The sequence below is a fragment of the Zosterops lateralis genome, assembly GCF_965231275.1.
Source record: "Zosterops lateralis genome assembly, chromosome: 5".
In the NCBI taxonomy this organism is placed as follows: Eukaryota; Metazoa; Chordata; class Aves; order Passeriformes; family Zosteropidae; genus Zosterops; species Zosterops lateralis.
In genome coordinates, this window is record NC_139766.1 from 23,496,919 (window position 1) to 23,512,714 (window position 15,796).

Below are 15,796 nucleotides of genomic sequence, written 5' to 3' on the forward strand. Positions count from 1 at the left end.
TGGGAGTTGGAAGCTTGTTAAAGTTTGTTGTAAAAGGTAAGGGCTTCTTAGTCAACACTTTCGAGACAAAATAGTGGGCTATTTGCTGGAACTAAGATCATGATACAATAAGACATAAGCGTTCCCTGACCCATGGGTTGGTGTATTTGTTCAGCGTGATGACAAGTTATAAAGAACATTGAGCATCCTACCAAGTGGGTTGTGACACCTCATCAGGAGGGAAAATGCTTCTCCCCTTTCACAGGAGTGTCCTGTATCTGCTCCCCAGGAAGATCACAGTGGGACATCTCCAGCAGATGTCCTCCTGAGGCCTTGTGCCCAGATGGGAAGTGCTGCATGCAGATGGCAGGGAGGTATCTCAGGACAGTGAGGCACGACAATCCCTCTCCTGACAACAGCACCTACAAGCACAAAGCAGTGAAGATCCTGCCTATTACCTTGCTGGGACAGGCAGGGAGACAGAGCTGACAAGGATGCCTATGGCAATGTAACCAAGTCCTATTCTCAGACATCAGTGATGAGTAAACTTCCTATGTAATTTTCCAACTACATTTTAAAGCCATTTGGTGACCGAGAAATTTCTCAGATCAACGAACTTCTACAAAACCTACAGGAAAGTTCTCCCAGTAAAATCTTCTCGAGTGTTGTTTGGCTTTTTTGTTTGTTTGTTTGTTTGGGGTTTTGTTTGTTTGAAAAGTAATTTTATTTTAAGAGCTCTGCCCCTAAAACCCTTTTGCACCTTGTGCATCAACTACGTGTTAATAAATTCAAAACTCCTGTTCACTTAGTTCCTTTCATGGTGACTTCACAGCAGTTCTAATTTAGGGCTACTTATTATCATCTCAGTCCATCAAGAACACATCTGTTTTCTTTCATCTTTCCATAACCTTCCACTGTCCATCTCCATCAAGTGTCCATTCCTTGTTGTGGATAACGAACCCCTCTCCTCCTCATCAGCAGCCTCTCTGTTCTGTTGCAGTGTGTAACTTCCACAGCAATCACTGATGCCAGATCCCACCAGACACTCCTCAGCTTTCTTAAAAACTCTCACTCTCGTCCGCCGTTTACATCCCATTTCCCCTTCAGTATGAGCCTGCAGACCCGCGGCATCACTCCACACTGTGGGACCTATCACTCCTTAACGTTAAACATTGCTTAGTAAAACTGGGCAGCAGCAGCAACTAAACACTCAGGTTTTTTGCTGCAAGTGTGAAACCTGCCACTACATGGCTGAGAGACGTCACCGTGCTAGCTGTCGGCGATGCCGTGCCGTTCCCAGCAGCTCCGCTCCCCGTCCCAAGCCGGTCTCTCGGCCCCCAGCCCTGCCCCCAGCCCCCAGCCCTGCCCTCAGCCCTCAGCCCTCAGCCCTCAGCCGGCCGGGGCGGGACCGCGGGCCCGGGCGGGCAGGGGAAGGGGAAGGGGAAGGGGCGGTGCCGTCTCCCGGGCTGCGCTTCCCCGGGCGGCCGGGGGACGGCGCTGTGTCCCCGCGGCGCACGCCCCGCCCGAGCCGCCCCTTCCCGCGGCCGCAGCCCCAGCCCCGCGCCCGCCGGCGGCAGCGAGCGAGCCGAGCCGAGCCGAGCTAAGCCGAGCCGAGCCGAGCGAGGTAACGGCCGGCGGGGTCTGGCGGCGGGGCCGGGGAGGAGCTTCGCCCTCCCCCCGCTCCCGATAGGGCGCGGAGCTGTTCGCCGCGGTCTCCTGGGGGCGGGAGGCGGGAGGCCCCCGACGCGTCCCGTATGGCGGCGGGCCCGGGGGGCCCGGCCGGGCGTCACCGCAGAGGAGTTGCCTGCGGGTGGGAGGGGAGGCGGCGGGGCGGGGGCGGCGCAGCTCGACCGCCTGTCTCCGCCGGGCCGCGGGCTCGGGTCGTTGCTGCCGGGGAGAAGAGAAGCGGCCGGGGCAGTGCGGTCGCGGGCGGGCCCCTCCGCTGCCGGGCCGGGGCCGCCGTCGGGCCTGCTCTCCCCGGGGCCTTCCCCGCCGCTGTGGGGAGCCCCGCCGTGCCCGCGGCCTACCCCTCCTCGGCCGTCACCGAACTGCCCGGCCTGCTGCAGGAATGCCGGCGCCTGCCCTGCCTGCGGCCGAGGCCGCTGGAGGAAGGCTCGGGGCCGCTGGAGGAAGGCTCGGGACTGGCGGGTCGGGGGAAAGGCTTGTGCCGCCTGCCCCGCAGCAAGCCGTGCGGAGTGCTCATGGGCTTCATCCCGCGAACAACAGAGCCTGCGAGATAAATTAACCCCGTTCAAAATGACATCAAAAGATTCTAAGTACTCTCGGGGCTTATTCGTTCTTAACAGTCAAGAACCGCTGAAACGTGTTGGTTTGTTTGGGACCTCCGTAGCACAGTATCCCTCCGTGCTCTGGACAGGATTTGCAGTTTTGCTGATCAAGTACCCATAAGGTCACTGAGGCTTTGGAGGAGCCTGGTTTCAAAAGAAAAAAAAAAAAGAAGTACATATTTACTAGTACTTTTCTTAACTTCTGTACTGAAAGACTAAGGACAGGGTGACTGTTGAGACACTTAAATGCTGTTTTATACAGTGCCTTGACAAAATTCAGTCTGCATCTTAGTCTTGGAGGAGAACCTTGGAGTGAAAAGTTGAGAACAACTCCTATAGAACTGAAGCAAAAGAACTCCAAAAGGAGTAAAAGTTTTAGATAACCTGTCTCTAGTTGTGATTTGAGAGCCAGAGGCTAAAATATAAACGGAGAAAATTGCAGAAAGGCAGAAAAAGTTAAGTATGGTATACGTTTGTAAGGTTGAAAGTTTCAAGGCTCATTTTTCCCGGCACAGTCATCCTTGACCGAGACGGGCTTGCTTGTGTCACATGGTTCAGCGCGTTTGCAGTTCGGGTTCCTACACACTGGAGAACTGGTGAGGGTAATTTGACACCATCAAAGCACATCTAAAAATCCTGTATTTTATTTTTCAATATGCTTTTTTTTTTCTTACTGTCTCTTGCTTTTTTTGTTTTGTTTTAGCTATGGAGTTGTCCTCTATTTCTTTACACTTAAAAAACCCCCAAAAAACTCTTCCTCTGTTGCATTAATGTTAATGCATTTCATCTGGGAAGTCACTGATATAGAGGGAATATAAAAATGTTGCATTTGGAGCTTTCGGGGGTTTTAGGTCTGAGGTGTTGTGCAGTCTCTTGTCTTTCACTCCTACCTGTGTACTGATCTGTAACCTATAGTAAGTGGCTGGCATAGTCGAATTATTATTTTGGGAACGTTTATAGAGCTAAATTCACATGCAGAAGAACTCCATTAAAATAATAATCCTTGAATTTTAAGAAGTTGCTGCCTTAGTTTTTCTCACAGGGCCTCTGCTACTATAAAATGCCAGAAGGGCATTAATTAGCTAGCAGTTATACTGCCTGTCAGAATTGAGTAAGGCTGAGTTTTGAATAGTCTCTGGAAGCATGGTGTGGGCAAGCTACAGCTCCAGGACTGCTGGAGTTCTCTTTTCTCTTTCCAGATACCTCTGTGATTTGTGGTGTGGAGTTGGAATAAAATCTTAAGCGGTAGTACCAATGTCAGGCGTGGAATTGTAGAAGCACCAACATTGTCACAAATTTCATCTTTGTTTCAGCCTGCAACATGCCTTCGGAGGCTGGGCATAGGTTATAGGTAACATGGTTGGGCTGTGGGGACAGCCCGGGTTGCCCATGAGCTCTGCATCCTGGAAAGTCTCCCCTCAAAGCCAGATTTGCCATGGGAAACCCTTTCTTCAGCATACTTTAGAGGGCTGTGAGCTGTATGGGAAAAGGACAGGAGGGAAGCTATAAAAGGATCAGGTATCACTAAACTCCTGTAGAGATGGAAAGACATTTTGCAGACACTATTTTCTGAAAAAAACTCACAAACTCAAAAAACCCCAAACAAACACAAAAGACCCAAACCCACACCTAAGTAACAGTGTTCACCACCTAAATGAGGAGAAATAAACAGCTTGTTTCTTTTTTCTCTGGTTTGTCATGCTGCATATCTGCACTCTTCATAATACTAAGGCCACTTGCATTTTTTTTCCAAAATCTAAGCACACAGCAACAAGAAGGTGACTACAAAAGTAGTTCCTTTCAAGCAGACTTGGTGGTGGAGAACACACTTACTGGTGGCTTTCCTCCTCCCATACTACTGCTTTAATCATGTACATGCAGCACATTTGCCTGTCCCTTTCTGGGAGTTCTGTGGAAGGGCTCTAGCAAGAGCAGCTTTGTGGCTTGAAAGGAAACTGCGCGATGAGTTTGACAGCTTCTGTCACCTGTCAAACGTTAGGTCACTGCCACTGCAAGTTGACTTCTCGTGACATGGCTTGTGCAGAAGAGCTTTTGAGTCCTTCCTAGCAAACAGGGCTCTGGTCTTCCTGCAGGTTGTGGTTCATAAGCATCTACTTCAGATGAGTTTGTGCTAGTTTTGAACTCATGAAGTGTGTTTGTGGTTGGATGAAGTTTTTGTTTTGTACTCAAAGGAATACTTATTTTTTGCAGCAGCTTCAAAATAATCTGTCTGACCTGGGCCAGACTTAAAAATCACAAAAGTGGGAAAAAATCCTAGCAGAACAGGTTGTGTAAAGCAAGTGTATGCGAGTTAGTTAGGAATGAGACCTGTTTGTTAGTGTCTTGGACTTTGACAGAACTTGATAAGAAAAAGGAGGACTTCTGTTAAAACTATTGAACAAGACCTTGGAACATCCAGTGGGAATAACACAGAGTGGAAGAAGGAAAGAGTAGAAAAGATCCCTTGCTGACTGCTGGCAGAAATGGAAGAACGCAAAAGGCTCCCAAACAATCTCCTTTGCTACTCCTACACTTACTGGGAAAAAATTCCGCTGGAAGGCATTTCCTGGTTGTTTTTGTTTGTTTGTTTGTTTGTTTTTTACCTTCGGGTTTTTAGAAGGAGGACTCAAACATTGTCCAAAAAATAAAGGCTTCTTATTTTATAAATTCTAGAAAGTAAAATGAATTGGTGTCAGTTTGATTTCATTGACTACTTTTCTTATGTGCTTGTATTTAAATACTTACTTGTTTTCCTCCATTCAGGAAACCTCAAAGTGCAAATTAACAAATGTGGAAATAACCTGTTCTGTAAAATCATTGAATGGCTTTTCAGCTTATCCTCGTATGTTTTTTCTGAAGCCACTTTGTTTAGGTGAATAACTTCATATGTCTGCAATGTCCTTTAGTTGTAAATTTGGATTCTCATTATCAAGTTCTTGCTTAAGTGAAGTGTTTGTGTGTTTTGATAGCAGTTTTTAATTCTTTGGAGCAGTGGAATGAGGTTGGATGTAAAATATGAGATGGGTATCTATATTTCTGGTGAAGGGTATTTAGGCCATCAGCTTGTCATGTTGGGAGTGTGACAGAATAGTTGTTCCAAGTTCTTTACCTAATTTAGGTGTATATGTTCAGTTTGGTTTTGGTGGTTATTTGTGTATTTGGGTTGTTATTGTTCCTTCTTTATTTTATTTTATTTGATGGTCTTATTGCTGTTTGGAGTTTTTTTAAAGTATGTTTGAAAGCACAAGACTTGTGGGGAGTAAGCTCTGGGCTAATGTATGCACTGGAATTAAGTCAGACTTTGAGCAGAGCTAACATCTTTGGTTCGTACACAATGGATTAGAACTTGGCAGATGCTTTGATGAACTGAAGTGCAGTTAGCATCAATAGGACTTTACAAGTAACCTATGTATGTAACATAATCTTATTTTGATGTGCCAGGTTTTATTTCCTTAATTTCCCACATGATGAAATGAATCGAGTCTTCACCAGCATGGATATGTAGACCTTTTCAAGATGGTTAAGAACTGTGGTGAGGAACCAAGTGGAATGACAAGTGAGGAAACTTACATTTATTTCTAGCTAATTCTTCTGCTACGTTATTTCTTTACTTGATGTAAGTCGTCTTTTTTAGATAAGAAATCACCTAAAAACTGAAATCACATAGATGTTCTTATCCTTAGGAAAAGGATAGTTGAAGTTGAGCTCAGCTTGACATGTTGGGTACTTGTTTAAGATATTAGCTGTGCTTTATCTGTTCGAACCTATTAAGTGTATTGCTCAGTGTTAAAACTGCTTAAAGTGAGCAAAATACAAATTTTAATTTGTATTCTGATTATTCCTTTGTCAGGAGGAAGCAGCCACTTCTGCTGACATCTGATTTGTATGTTAGAAAGTATGGTTTCCTGACAGAAGAGTGCATTATATATTTTAACAGCAGGTCTGTATTAAATGTACCGTCAGTGGTGGTTTTGGAAAGATGAGAAGGGACCCACTATGGGGCAACTCAATGAAGCTAAAGATGTAAGTTCTGAGCCATTGCTATTTTATATGTATTAAAAATAGAGATTTTTTTTCCAGTCCCAGCTTGTAAATATATATGTGCATGTGTTAATTTGTTTTATTTATATATATATATATTTAAAATATATTTATAATTTATGTATTACATGATAAATATTTTATATAGTTTGAAATTAAGAAGTTTTTCAAAAACCCCAATTGCAAACCAAACTAAAAAGCTGTCAGCACCACCACCCAACCAAAAACAAACCAACCACTTTTATAAATATGGAATTAATTACTTTAAAATATTCAGGGAAATTTAAAAATACATACATCTGGTTTGACTCTTGCATTGTGTCAAGCCTAGAGACTTCCTCTGTCCTTAAAAAATGAGGAGAAGTAATACTGATAAATTATTTGCTATTTGAACTTGGTCACAGTTAAACCAAAAGTGTCTTATGGTGCTTAATGCTTTTAGTAAACATTCAGTAGTGGTTAGCATACTTCTGTGGTCTGTTTGCTTAAAAATAAGGCCATGTAATAACTTTGTAAAACCATATTTACTGCTCATGGTTTCCTAATGCAATCTCTTTGATATAAAGAGTTTTGTGAATACTTTTGGTATCAACTGTAACTCAATTAGAAAGTAGTTTAGTATTTTTCTATTCTGTGTATTCTGCCTGCTCTTGAATACTACCTGTTTACTTCTTTTCCTGTAACTTGCAGTCACAGCATGTTTTTCAGCAGCATGTCCTTACGGGATTGATCATTTTAAGAGAGCTGGATTCAAACACTGACAGCACTTGAAGTGTTCTGCTTAAAGACTATTGCTGCACAGTAATGTCAAGGTGCATGGATAACATTCTCCCTTGCAGGATCACTCCTTTGTCACTGAACCTCTTTTATTGAGGAACAAGCACATTTTATAGCACTGTCAACATTGTTTAAGTTAGGACAACCTTTTCTACTGGCTAGAGGATGAATCAATTAGATGCAGAAGTTTGAAAAACAAGACCTGCTGTAACTGGTTTTTTGATTGCTGCATACTTCCACGTGACAGCAGAGAATGGTGTAAGGTTGGCTAATCAAAGAGGTGAACCAAAAAAAGTGTGATGAAAAAACCAGCTGTAATTGTCCCAGCTCAATCTGGCCAACTAGCATTTTCCACTATGCTTTCTCCTTTATTTTTGGAAGTCTGCTTCTTCCTTTTCCTGTGTGTTGTTTTCCTTGTCATGCATTTCAGACTTCCTTGACCTTGTTATTGTTTCAGACATTCATCTGGTTTGTCTGAGTAAAGTCCATATACCCATGATAGAAACTCCTGAGATCCTAGATTTGTCTGTTTTGCTTTCGTAAATTTCTATTACTTGAGAGCATAACGGTCAGCATTCTGCTAAATGTTCAATCTCTTGGTTGTTGGAAGAGATTGATAAAGGATAATGGAAAAGTGCTGTTTGAATCTGGTACTAGTCTGGCATTGTCATTTGTGTGCCAGTGATCCAGGGAGGGAAGGACCAAGTGAAAATGGAAATGCTGCCATTGATTTATCTGCACGTGTTGAATTGATCATCACTGGCATAATACCTCTTGTATATAAAAACAGGTATTTTATGGCCTACTCAGTAAATTGTTATTGGTAAATAGTTACTATTTGCTGTAATTAAATTCAGATTTCTGAGCCTTACTAAGGTTTGCTAGTCTTCTGAATAATTACTTGTAAAAAATATAAATTAGTTTATTATGATCATCACAAGAACTCAACAGAGCTTTGATGCTGACACAAAGAAAAAAAGGGAGACCATGCCATACTCCATGCTTGTATTTCAATTAATAAATGCTTACCTTTCCTATACAAGATTAATGCAGTAATTGCAGTTATTATAGATGCTGTAATGTTTTAACCAGATGTGTTCAAAGGCTTCATGGCACCAATGTGGGAGGTGGACAGAAGCCTCTTCCTGCTTTATAGTTTATACAATTGTAAAATGTTTTCAATTTAAACAATTTTAAAAACACACAGGCTGAGGCACTTCTGGATGTCACTTGGTTCAACCCAGTGATCAAATCAAGCTGGAGTGCCTGAAGCACGTTACCCAAGTCCTGAAACAGCCCGGTTCAAGCAGGGCTTTTATATCAGGTTTTGGGAATATGTGAGGTTGCAGACTCCACAACCTCTCTGCCAGTGTTTGAACACTGAAGAACTTCTGTTTATTCTTAAAATGTCATGGGTTGGGGGAAGTAAGTCATGAAAGACTTTTGAAAGATTTGGTAACTACAGGGGAGTAGTTTCTGAATGTTAACAGAATGTAGATGTTCCATAATGTTAACTGGTCCTCAGTAGCAGAAAAATATTTGTGATCTGGCCGCCTGGCATTGTAAACTTTATTTTTTCTGGATTTCTCTTTTAAGCTACATTTTATTTGTTCTCTCTTCCAGACGCAGATTCAGTGTCTAGTTAACTGGAAAATAAGGCTGCTCTAGCTGTCAGCCATTTGAAAACAAGAAAGGCAGACATATAGAAAATGCTTTCCTGTATGCTTGTTTTTTAATCCTTTAGCTATTTAAATAGAAGACATAGAAGTGTGATTGTGTATTTTACTATAATTTTTCTGTGTTTTTTATTTTTTTATTTTATTCCAGGTCTGCAATTTCTGTTCAGTCTATCCCGGTTAGGAGAGCTTTTTTTGTGATTTTTAAGCTTGGTGCTGTCAGCCCCATGTGAACAAACCAGAGCAAGAAGCACGCTGGGATTTAGAAAGCAAAATGCCACGGAAGAGGAAAACTGGTGGGAGTCCTTCCCGAAAGAATGGCAATTCTGACAGAACTGCTGTTCCTGTATCCCAGGGGGACCCAAGCCACTTAGTGGCACAGGCAATGCATTATGTCAATAAGGAAGAGCTCTTCAACAGCATGTCAGAGATGTTTTCTGACCTAGATCCTAGTGTGGTTTATATGGTTCTGTCTGAGTGTGATTTTAAAGGTAAATAATACACAGCTGACATTACAGTTTTGTTTCATGTGCAGATAGCTCTTAACTAGTGCAACTCCAGGAAAGTTGGCGTGGATGTTGCAATCATATTTATGAGTTTAACTTCTAATAAGTAGGTGGGTAATAATATTTTGAAATTTTACAACTATGTAAGATTCTTTAAGTTTAACAATGTTTCTGTGAGGCTGGTAAATGGAGCAGTGTGCTTCATAAAAGGAGATACTGTTTAGAGTGGATTGTTCTGTGACACAGAGCAGGCACTGATGGAGTTGTGAGAAGAATCTGGTTTCTCCAATTAGTTTCTGTGCAATATCAGCAAGATGTCTAAGCTGTTTCTGCAGCAGGAGTATTTTATGTTCTAGATCACAATTTTTTGATTGTATGCCGTATGTGATCCTGGCAGCATTTGGTTTTCCTTAAATACTTGAACTGAGCTTTTGTTCTACATTTATTTTGCATTGTCATCTTGTCATGTCCACTGAGGATTAGTTTCTGCAGGATTAATTCTGTTTGCTGTGTTTAGTTCTCTGCAGCCTTGCTGGAACTAAAGCAAGGAACTAGTTTCTTTCCCTGCCTTCTGCTGACCTACATACCCAACTCTCCTGGCAGACTATTTTCATATTTATGCCCAGTCTCTCCCATTCTTTTGTGGTTTTAAAATTCTTCTATATGCAAAGTCATTTGGTTATAATAAAAGTACTCCATGAGGTGCTGAATAGCAATGTCTGAGGAATTACTTGTCAGGGGAATAAGCCATATATGGAGCATTTTAATCAATTTGTATTCTTATGATCAGATGTGATTAACTTAGATTATTGTAAAAATGTGTGCAAAGAAAGCAGATTTTGGCTTTTTTTTACATGTATAAAAGCTAGGTGACCATTAAAAGGACTGTTTTATTACCTAAATTGTACAGAGTTTTTAACTTAAGAACAACTGTGAGAGTGCTGTTACCATTGTTCATTTTAAAATTAAATTTGATGGAATTACTGATTTATACTTCAAGTTCTTAATAATATTCACCTTTATGATAATAACAGTTTTATCTAAAGCTTATTGGAGAATGCAGTAAACATGTAGAGTTCATAGCCTTGTACTGTTAACAGTAGTTTTAAAATTGAAAGTTTAGCGTATTTGAGTGCTAATAAGTTGTTTTCATACAGTAGAAGAAACTGGAAGGATGACAAAGATTTTGTTTAATGAGTGCAAACAGTCAGAGCCTAAAGTTTTTGCTACAGTGTCTTTCAGGAAAACAAACTTAGCTTTAGGGCTCAGATGATGTTTGTGCCTGCTTTTCATTTTGTTCATGTTGATCACTGGCACCCTCCATATAGTGGCTTTACATAGAATTAATGCAGATACAGGGTTTTTCAGGCTATGTTAGATAGGACATTTTAAAATGGGCTACAGTGAACGTACTTTGCTTACTTCCATCTCTTTCATCCTTTGTAGAGCTTTTAGTTCATTTTACACTCTTTCAACTATATGAGATAGATTAGAAATAAGTATCCATTTAAACATCTAGCTTTAGTATTTTCTTCCAGTTAAAATTAGTAATTTTTAGGCAGTATTTCCTTAGTAATTTTAAAGTTTATTAGCTTGTTATTTTTCAATATATCTGTATTGAGTTCTGTCTTTACTTCTAATGAGAAATGGGTCAAGGGAGTTTCAGAAGCTATATTTAAAGGTGAATTAGTGAACTGTCTTTTGGTTGTTTCTTTAGTTGTAATAAATGCTTCTTCAAGTAAAAAAATTGCATGCACATCAGCTTGGGTTTGTTTAGTTGACCATGCTTTATTCTGTTTATCTTACCCTACAGTAGAAAATGCTATGGATCATCTTCTAGAGCTGTCCACCCATGCCAAAGGAGTAGCATCTTCAAAAACCTTGGCTTTTGATTTAGCAGCATCATCATTACCTCTTGTTAATCAGCAAAGAGCTTTTGCAAGTGAAAGAATGAGGGAAGGTACTGCAGCACATAGTTATTCTGGAGCAGCAATAGAAAACGTCCTCTCATCTGGTGTGCAGCTGACTGGAGAACTGGATTCCTTACTAGAAACTGCCTTTCAGAGTTACAGCTTGAGTGAAGAATTGCCTGATTCTGCAGATGACCAAATAGCACATGAGCACCCTGTGGAACATGATGGTTTTACCGAATTTCCCGAGTGGGAAAACTCTGATTCCGTTTGCAATGTCCTACTTTTTCCACAGCAAGCAGAGACAAATAATGAGGTTTTAGAAAACTTCTGCTGTTCCCAACCACCAGCAAGTCAGCTGAGCATCCAGATAGGCTCACCATCTGCGTCAGCCAGTTTTGCACAGATACTGAAAGAGTCTGATTTGTTGGAAATAGATGTTCAACATGATGTGGCTTCAGAGGTATATAAATTATCAAATGGAGAAATACCATGTGAAAATTCTGATCAGACACAAGATACTGTTTTGGATCAAAGTAGTGTGACTGCTGCTTCTTGTGGGTCCTCCCAAAGACCTTTGGAACATGGAGTAGCTGTTACTGGAGATCCTAATTCAAGGTGCCTGGAACAGCATGAAGATGCAGTGACTGCCTTTGATAGCCAGCAGAGCACTTCTCTTCCAGAGATGTATAACTCTAATGAAACATCCAGTTTCAAAATACAAAGACCTGCAGATACTCAGCAAACTCAGCAGGGTTATAACTTAAATTTTTCTATGCCATCAGATCAGTCTCAGCACTGGAATCTCATGGCTCCCGTGTTTTATCCATCCAGTGGAAGTCACAGCTTTGTAATTCCTGTGGCTGCTAGTCCAGAGCAGTGGAGACGCATTTCTGACTATAGAACTTCAGAAAAAGGACTTTTTCTTTCCTCCCCAGTGGTTTCAAATGCCTGGGATGGCAACCGTTCTCTGAAGGTATGGGGAAATCAAGATAAAAACTCAAAATTGAACCTCTCGCAAGCACAGCAACCACGTGTTTGTCACATGATGAGAAAAAAGATGCAACTTATAGGTCAAGTACTTGTTCTTCTCAGAGGTGTTCCAGGATCAGGAAAATCATATTTGGCAAGGTAGACCATTTATATTGTGAGCTTCTAAAAAAAAAAATTGCTTGATCGTGTACAGGATTTGGCACAGGCAGAGACAATTTTCTGACACTTGTAAATAGTTATGCATAAACCCTCATTGCCAGCTACACAGTACACACAGTGTGTTGGATAATAATAATAAGTGCTGAAAGCAGAGTTGCTTGCAGGTCCTTTCCTAGTGGAAATTGAAATAGGAATGATGAGCTTTAACTTCAATCACTGAACAGAGGAGTTTGTCAGCAGAGCATCACTGCTGTAGAGTTAGTTAGGTCTGCTGTGTCCTTTCAGTCCCTGTTTATTTCAAGTATTTTCTTGGAATAACACTGGTGGAAATATGCCAGCTCTTCACAGGCAGAAATTCCCCTTTCACTGTGTGACTTTTTTTTGTATAAGTAGTATATCTGAAGCTTCTTGGGGGGAATTTTTTGATTTCTTTTCTTACTCTCAAAAAGCCTAGATTGAATTTAGACTTGTTTTGACTGACATCTGAAACATTTGATGTGATTAATACAGGATATTTGTCAGTGTGAATGTATCTCACTACTAGATGGAAAAATTCCTCCCTTGTTGTTTTGAAATGAGAGACTTGTAGGGAGACAATATCAGCTCTCTCCCCTAGATAATCCTCAACCTTTGGAAAAAGCAAAAAGAGGGGGAATTATTGTAGATCGTATTTGCTTGGAGGTTGATTTTTTTTTTCTCCTCTTACCTACATTTGCTGCTTCCGTTCCAAATAATTTTGGTTTTGTGCAAGAGACTAAAAAAAAAAGTATGTATGGTAGTAGACATTGAAGCCTGGGAGGAGGAAGGGGAAAAAGCTGTTTATTTCTTGATCTTTCACAGGAATTTGCTTGAGGATAACCCAGGTGGAATCATTCTTAGTACTGATGATTACTTTTACAAACATGGACAATACCGTTATGATCCTGATTGCTTAGGGGAAGCACATGACTGGAACAGGAAACGAGGTGAGATATAAATAAAGGATTAGCTGTCTCATTTATAGTTCAGTGCTGTGTGCTGTTTAAAAATCTGCCTGGCTTGTTACATGACAAGCATTTATCCCATCATAGCAGTATTTTTTAATATGTACTGAAAAAGAATATGAGCACAAACTCAGAAGTCATCTGTTCATTGTGTGTTTCGCAATTAGAAATGCCAGTGTCTTTGTCAAGAGTATGTTTTGTCCTCAGATTTTATCATGGTATGTATTTTGGGTAGTGTCCCGTTTCCAGAGTGGTTACCTACACCATCTCTCAGAAATATTTCTTCTGAGATGATCCATAATATGCTTATGCAGTAAGTAACGAGGATACAAATAATACACATCTTCCTGCTCTTTGTTATCTTTTTTCCTCTTGTACATGAAATTGTCAAAATTAAACAAAATTATAAGAGCGAGACAGGATAAATTACTTTTCCCCTTTTCATAATTGAGTGGGGTTTTTTTGACAGTGACCTTGTGCTAAACTCACCATAGAACAAATCTTTTTAAGCTTTTACTAAATTTGAACCATGATCCCCTTTCTGCTGTCAAATCTCTACCAGTGGAGAAACAAATTAATAAATGTGGGATTCAACAAGAACTGTGATTGTTTAGGCACATTGTAACATGGCTACAGAAACATGCTGTGTCTCAAAGTTAGTGGTTCTATACATTTCATTACTGTGTATTTAAATTACAATAATTCTTTCGGTTTTTCATATTTTATACAGTTTACAGAGTGGACTAATCTTAAGACTGTTATAAAGCCAAGAATTTTGTATGCAACAAAGAAGTCCACTTTAAGGTGATCATGTAGTTTTTTAGTTCAATTTACTGATTAGTCATCTTGGTGCATTTTACATCTGCATTTTCATTTCTTAATTATCATAGATACGTTAATTCAAAAGCTAATGCCATATATCAATAGCTTTATGTGTGAGGGGGGAATAGAGGGCCTTGAAACAGATCAAGCCATGGCAAGAGTTCTTCACACAGTGGTTAATCATTATGGATTATCTATGTGAAAATATAACAAATTCAGAAAATGAGTATTATGTTCACTCTATTGTAATGAGATTAACTGTATTACATTGTTTTGTACATGTGTATTTTTCAGCCAAAGAGGCGTTTGAAAGGAGAATCTCTCCTATCATAATTGACAACACAAACATACAAGCATGGGAGATGAAGCCTTATGTTACTTTGGTTAGTATTACAATTTGACCAATGTGAAAAGTGATTATTGACTAGCATGGTAAAAACATATGTTTTAAAATGGGAGCGTCTTTCTCAGTCTAGCTGCTATGCTACAAGGCAGTCTGGAGCACAAAATAAAAGTGTTGCATGGATCATATTGCCCAGTGTCATGTTGTGTTGTGTGACTAGTGTCGTGTGGTATATGAGCATTAACCTGGCCTAGTTACCAAAAGCTAAAGCCAAGTGCTTTGTTCTTGGGGACAAAAGCAAATGTCATTGAGGAAACTGAATGTCATTCCTCTTTTACATGACCAGTAAAATTAGAAGCTACTTTACAAATGTAGTCAACGCTAATGAACGCTAATGAATGAATGATGCTCTGTAAAATTTGAAAGCTAAGTATGACGTAGAGGCAAATACCAGTTGGAGGCTAGATTTACCAAGTATTGCTGGCTTGCTTGAACTTGTGCAGATTTATTTCATACTTTTTTTGAAGTGATCCCACCTTTTCACTTAATAGTTTCCAAATGGGCATCAGCACTTTCAGAGTCTAGAGCATATTTTGCTGTTGATTGTTGACTGTATTGGTTGGTAGTTAGAACAGCATTATTTTATAAAATTGGTTCAGATTAACTGAATTCATACATTGCAAAAAAGTATTATAATGTAGGTTTGGGATTTCTTCTTGCATGTTACAGAAACACAGCAGAGAGTGTAGTGTGAAACCTATAATTGACAGCTTTTGAGCAGATACTCTACATATGCTGTATGTGCTAATGGATTAATGAACAGTGAGATTTTAACACAGATAATTTTTGTTAATAAAATGTTTATTTTATTATCCTTGCATTTATTAACTGTCAGATTAGCAGGTTTTTTATAAGTTATGTCTTTTCTTTTGCTGTATCCTGAAATCAAGATGCAACGAAAGTTCTTCCCGAAGTGCAGTGTTTGGTACAGTGATAAGAATTTTTTCTGAAAACAAGAATGGGGAGAATCAGCACAATACTTGCAATGCTTATCCTGATTAGACTTCAGGTTCTTTTTCCATGATGATGAGACTGTATAGGAGCCATTTACTTGCAGCTTGGTCAAGTTTGCCATGTGGCAGGAGAGCTGTCCACAATAGCTGGGCTAATGTAACTGAATTGCTTGTTTTGGAGCTGGTTCACATCTGGTCAGCTCTGAATGTAAGCTGTGCATTTTCCTCTGTCTTGGAGAGGCTTTGTAGACATGGCATGCTGTATCTGGAAAGAGGAGATGTTTTGCACTATTGTCTCAGAGAAGA

General features: G+C 40.3%; 1 protein-coding gene across 4 annotated transcripts in view; it reads left to right on the top strand.

The window, feature by feature from the left end:
- Nucleotides 1–1,556: 1,556 nt before the first annotated feature.
- The window catches only part of N4BP2 (NEDD4 binding protein 2), a 35,922-nt gene continuing 21,682 nt past the window's right edge, over nt 1,557–15,796 (top strand). Inside the window, exons 1-8 of one of the 4 annotated variants that reach the window (XM_083861323.1) lie at nt 2,087–2,863; nt 5,031–5,139; nt 5,709–5,883; nt 6,118–6,290; nt 8,913–9,252; nt 11,081–12,308; nt 13,170–13,294; nt 14,429–14,517. In XM_083861323.1, coding sequence (XP_083717449.1) covers nt 9,036–9,252; nt 11,081–12,308; nt 13,170–13,294; nt 14,429–14,517 — 1,659 coding nt within the window. In that variant the 5' untranslated portion in view covers nt 2,087–2,863; nt 5,031–5,139; nt 5,709–5,883; nt 6,118–6,290; nt 8,913–9,035. Of the gene's footprint in view, nt 1,604–2,086; nt 2,864–5,030; nt 5,140–5,708; nt 5,884–6,117; nt 6,291–8,912; nt 9,253–11,080; nt 12,309–13,169; nt 13,295–14,428; nt 14,518–15,796 lie in introns of those variants that run through there. The other 3 variants (XM_083861320.1, XM_083861322.1, XM_083861321.1) reach the window with 3 other exon arrangements.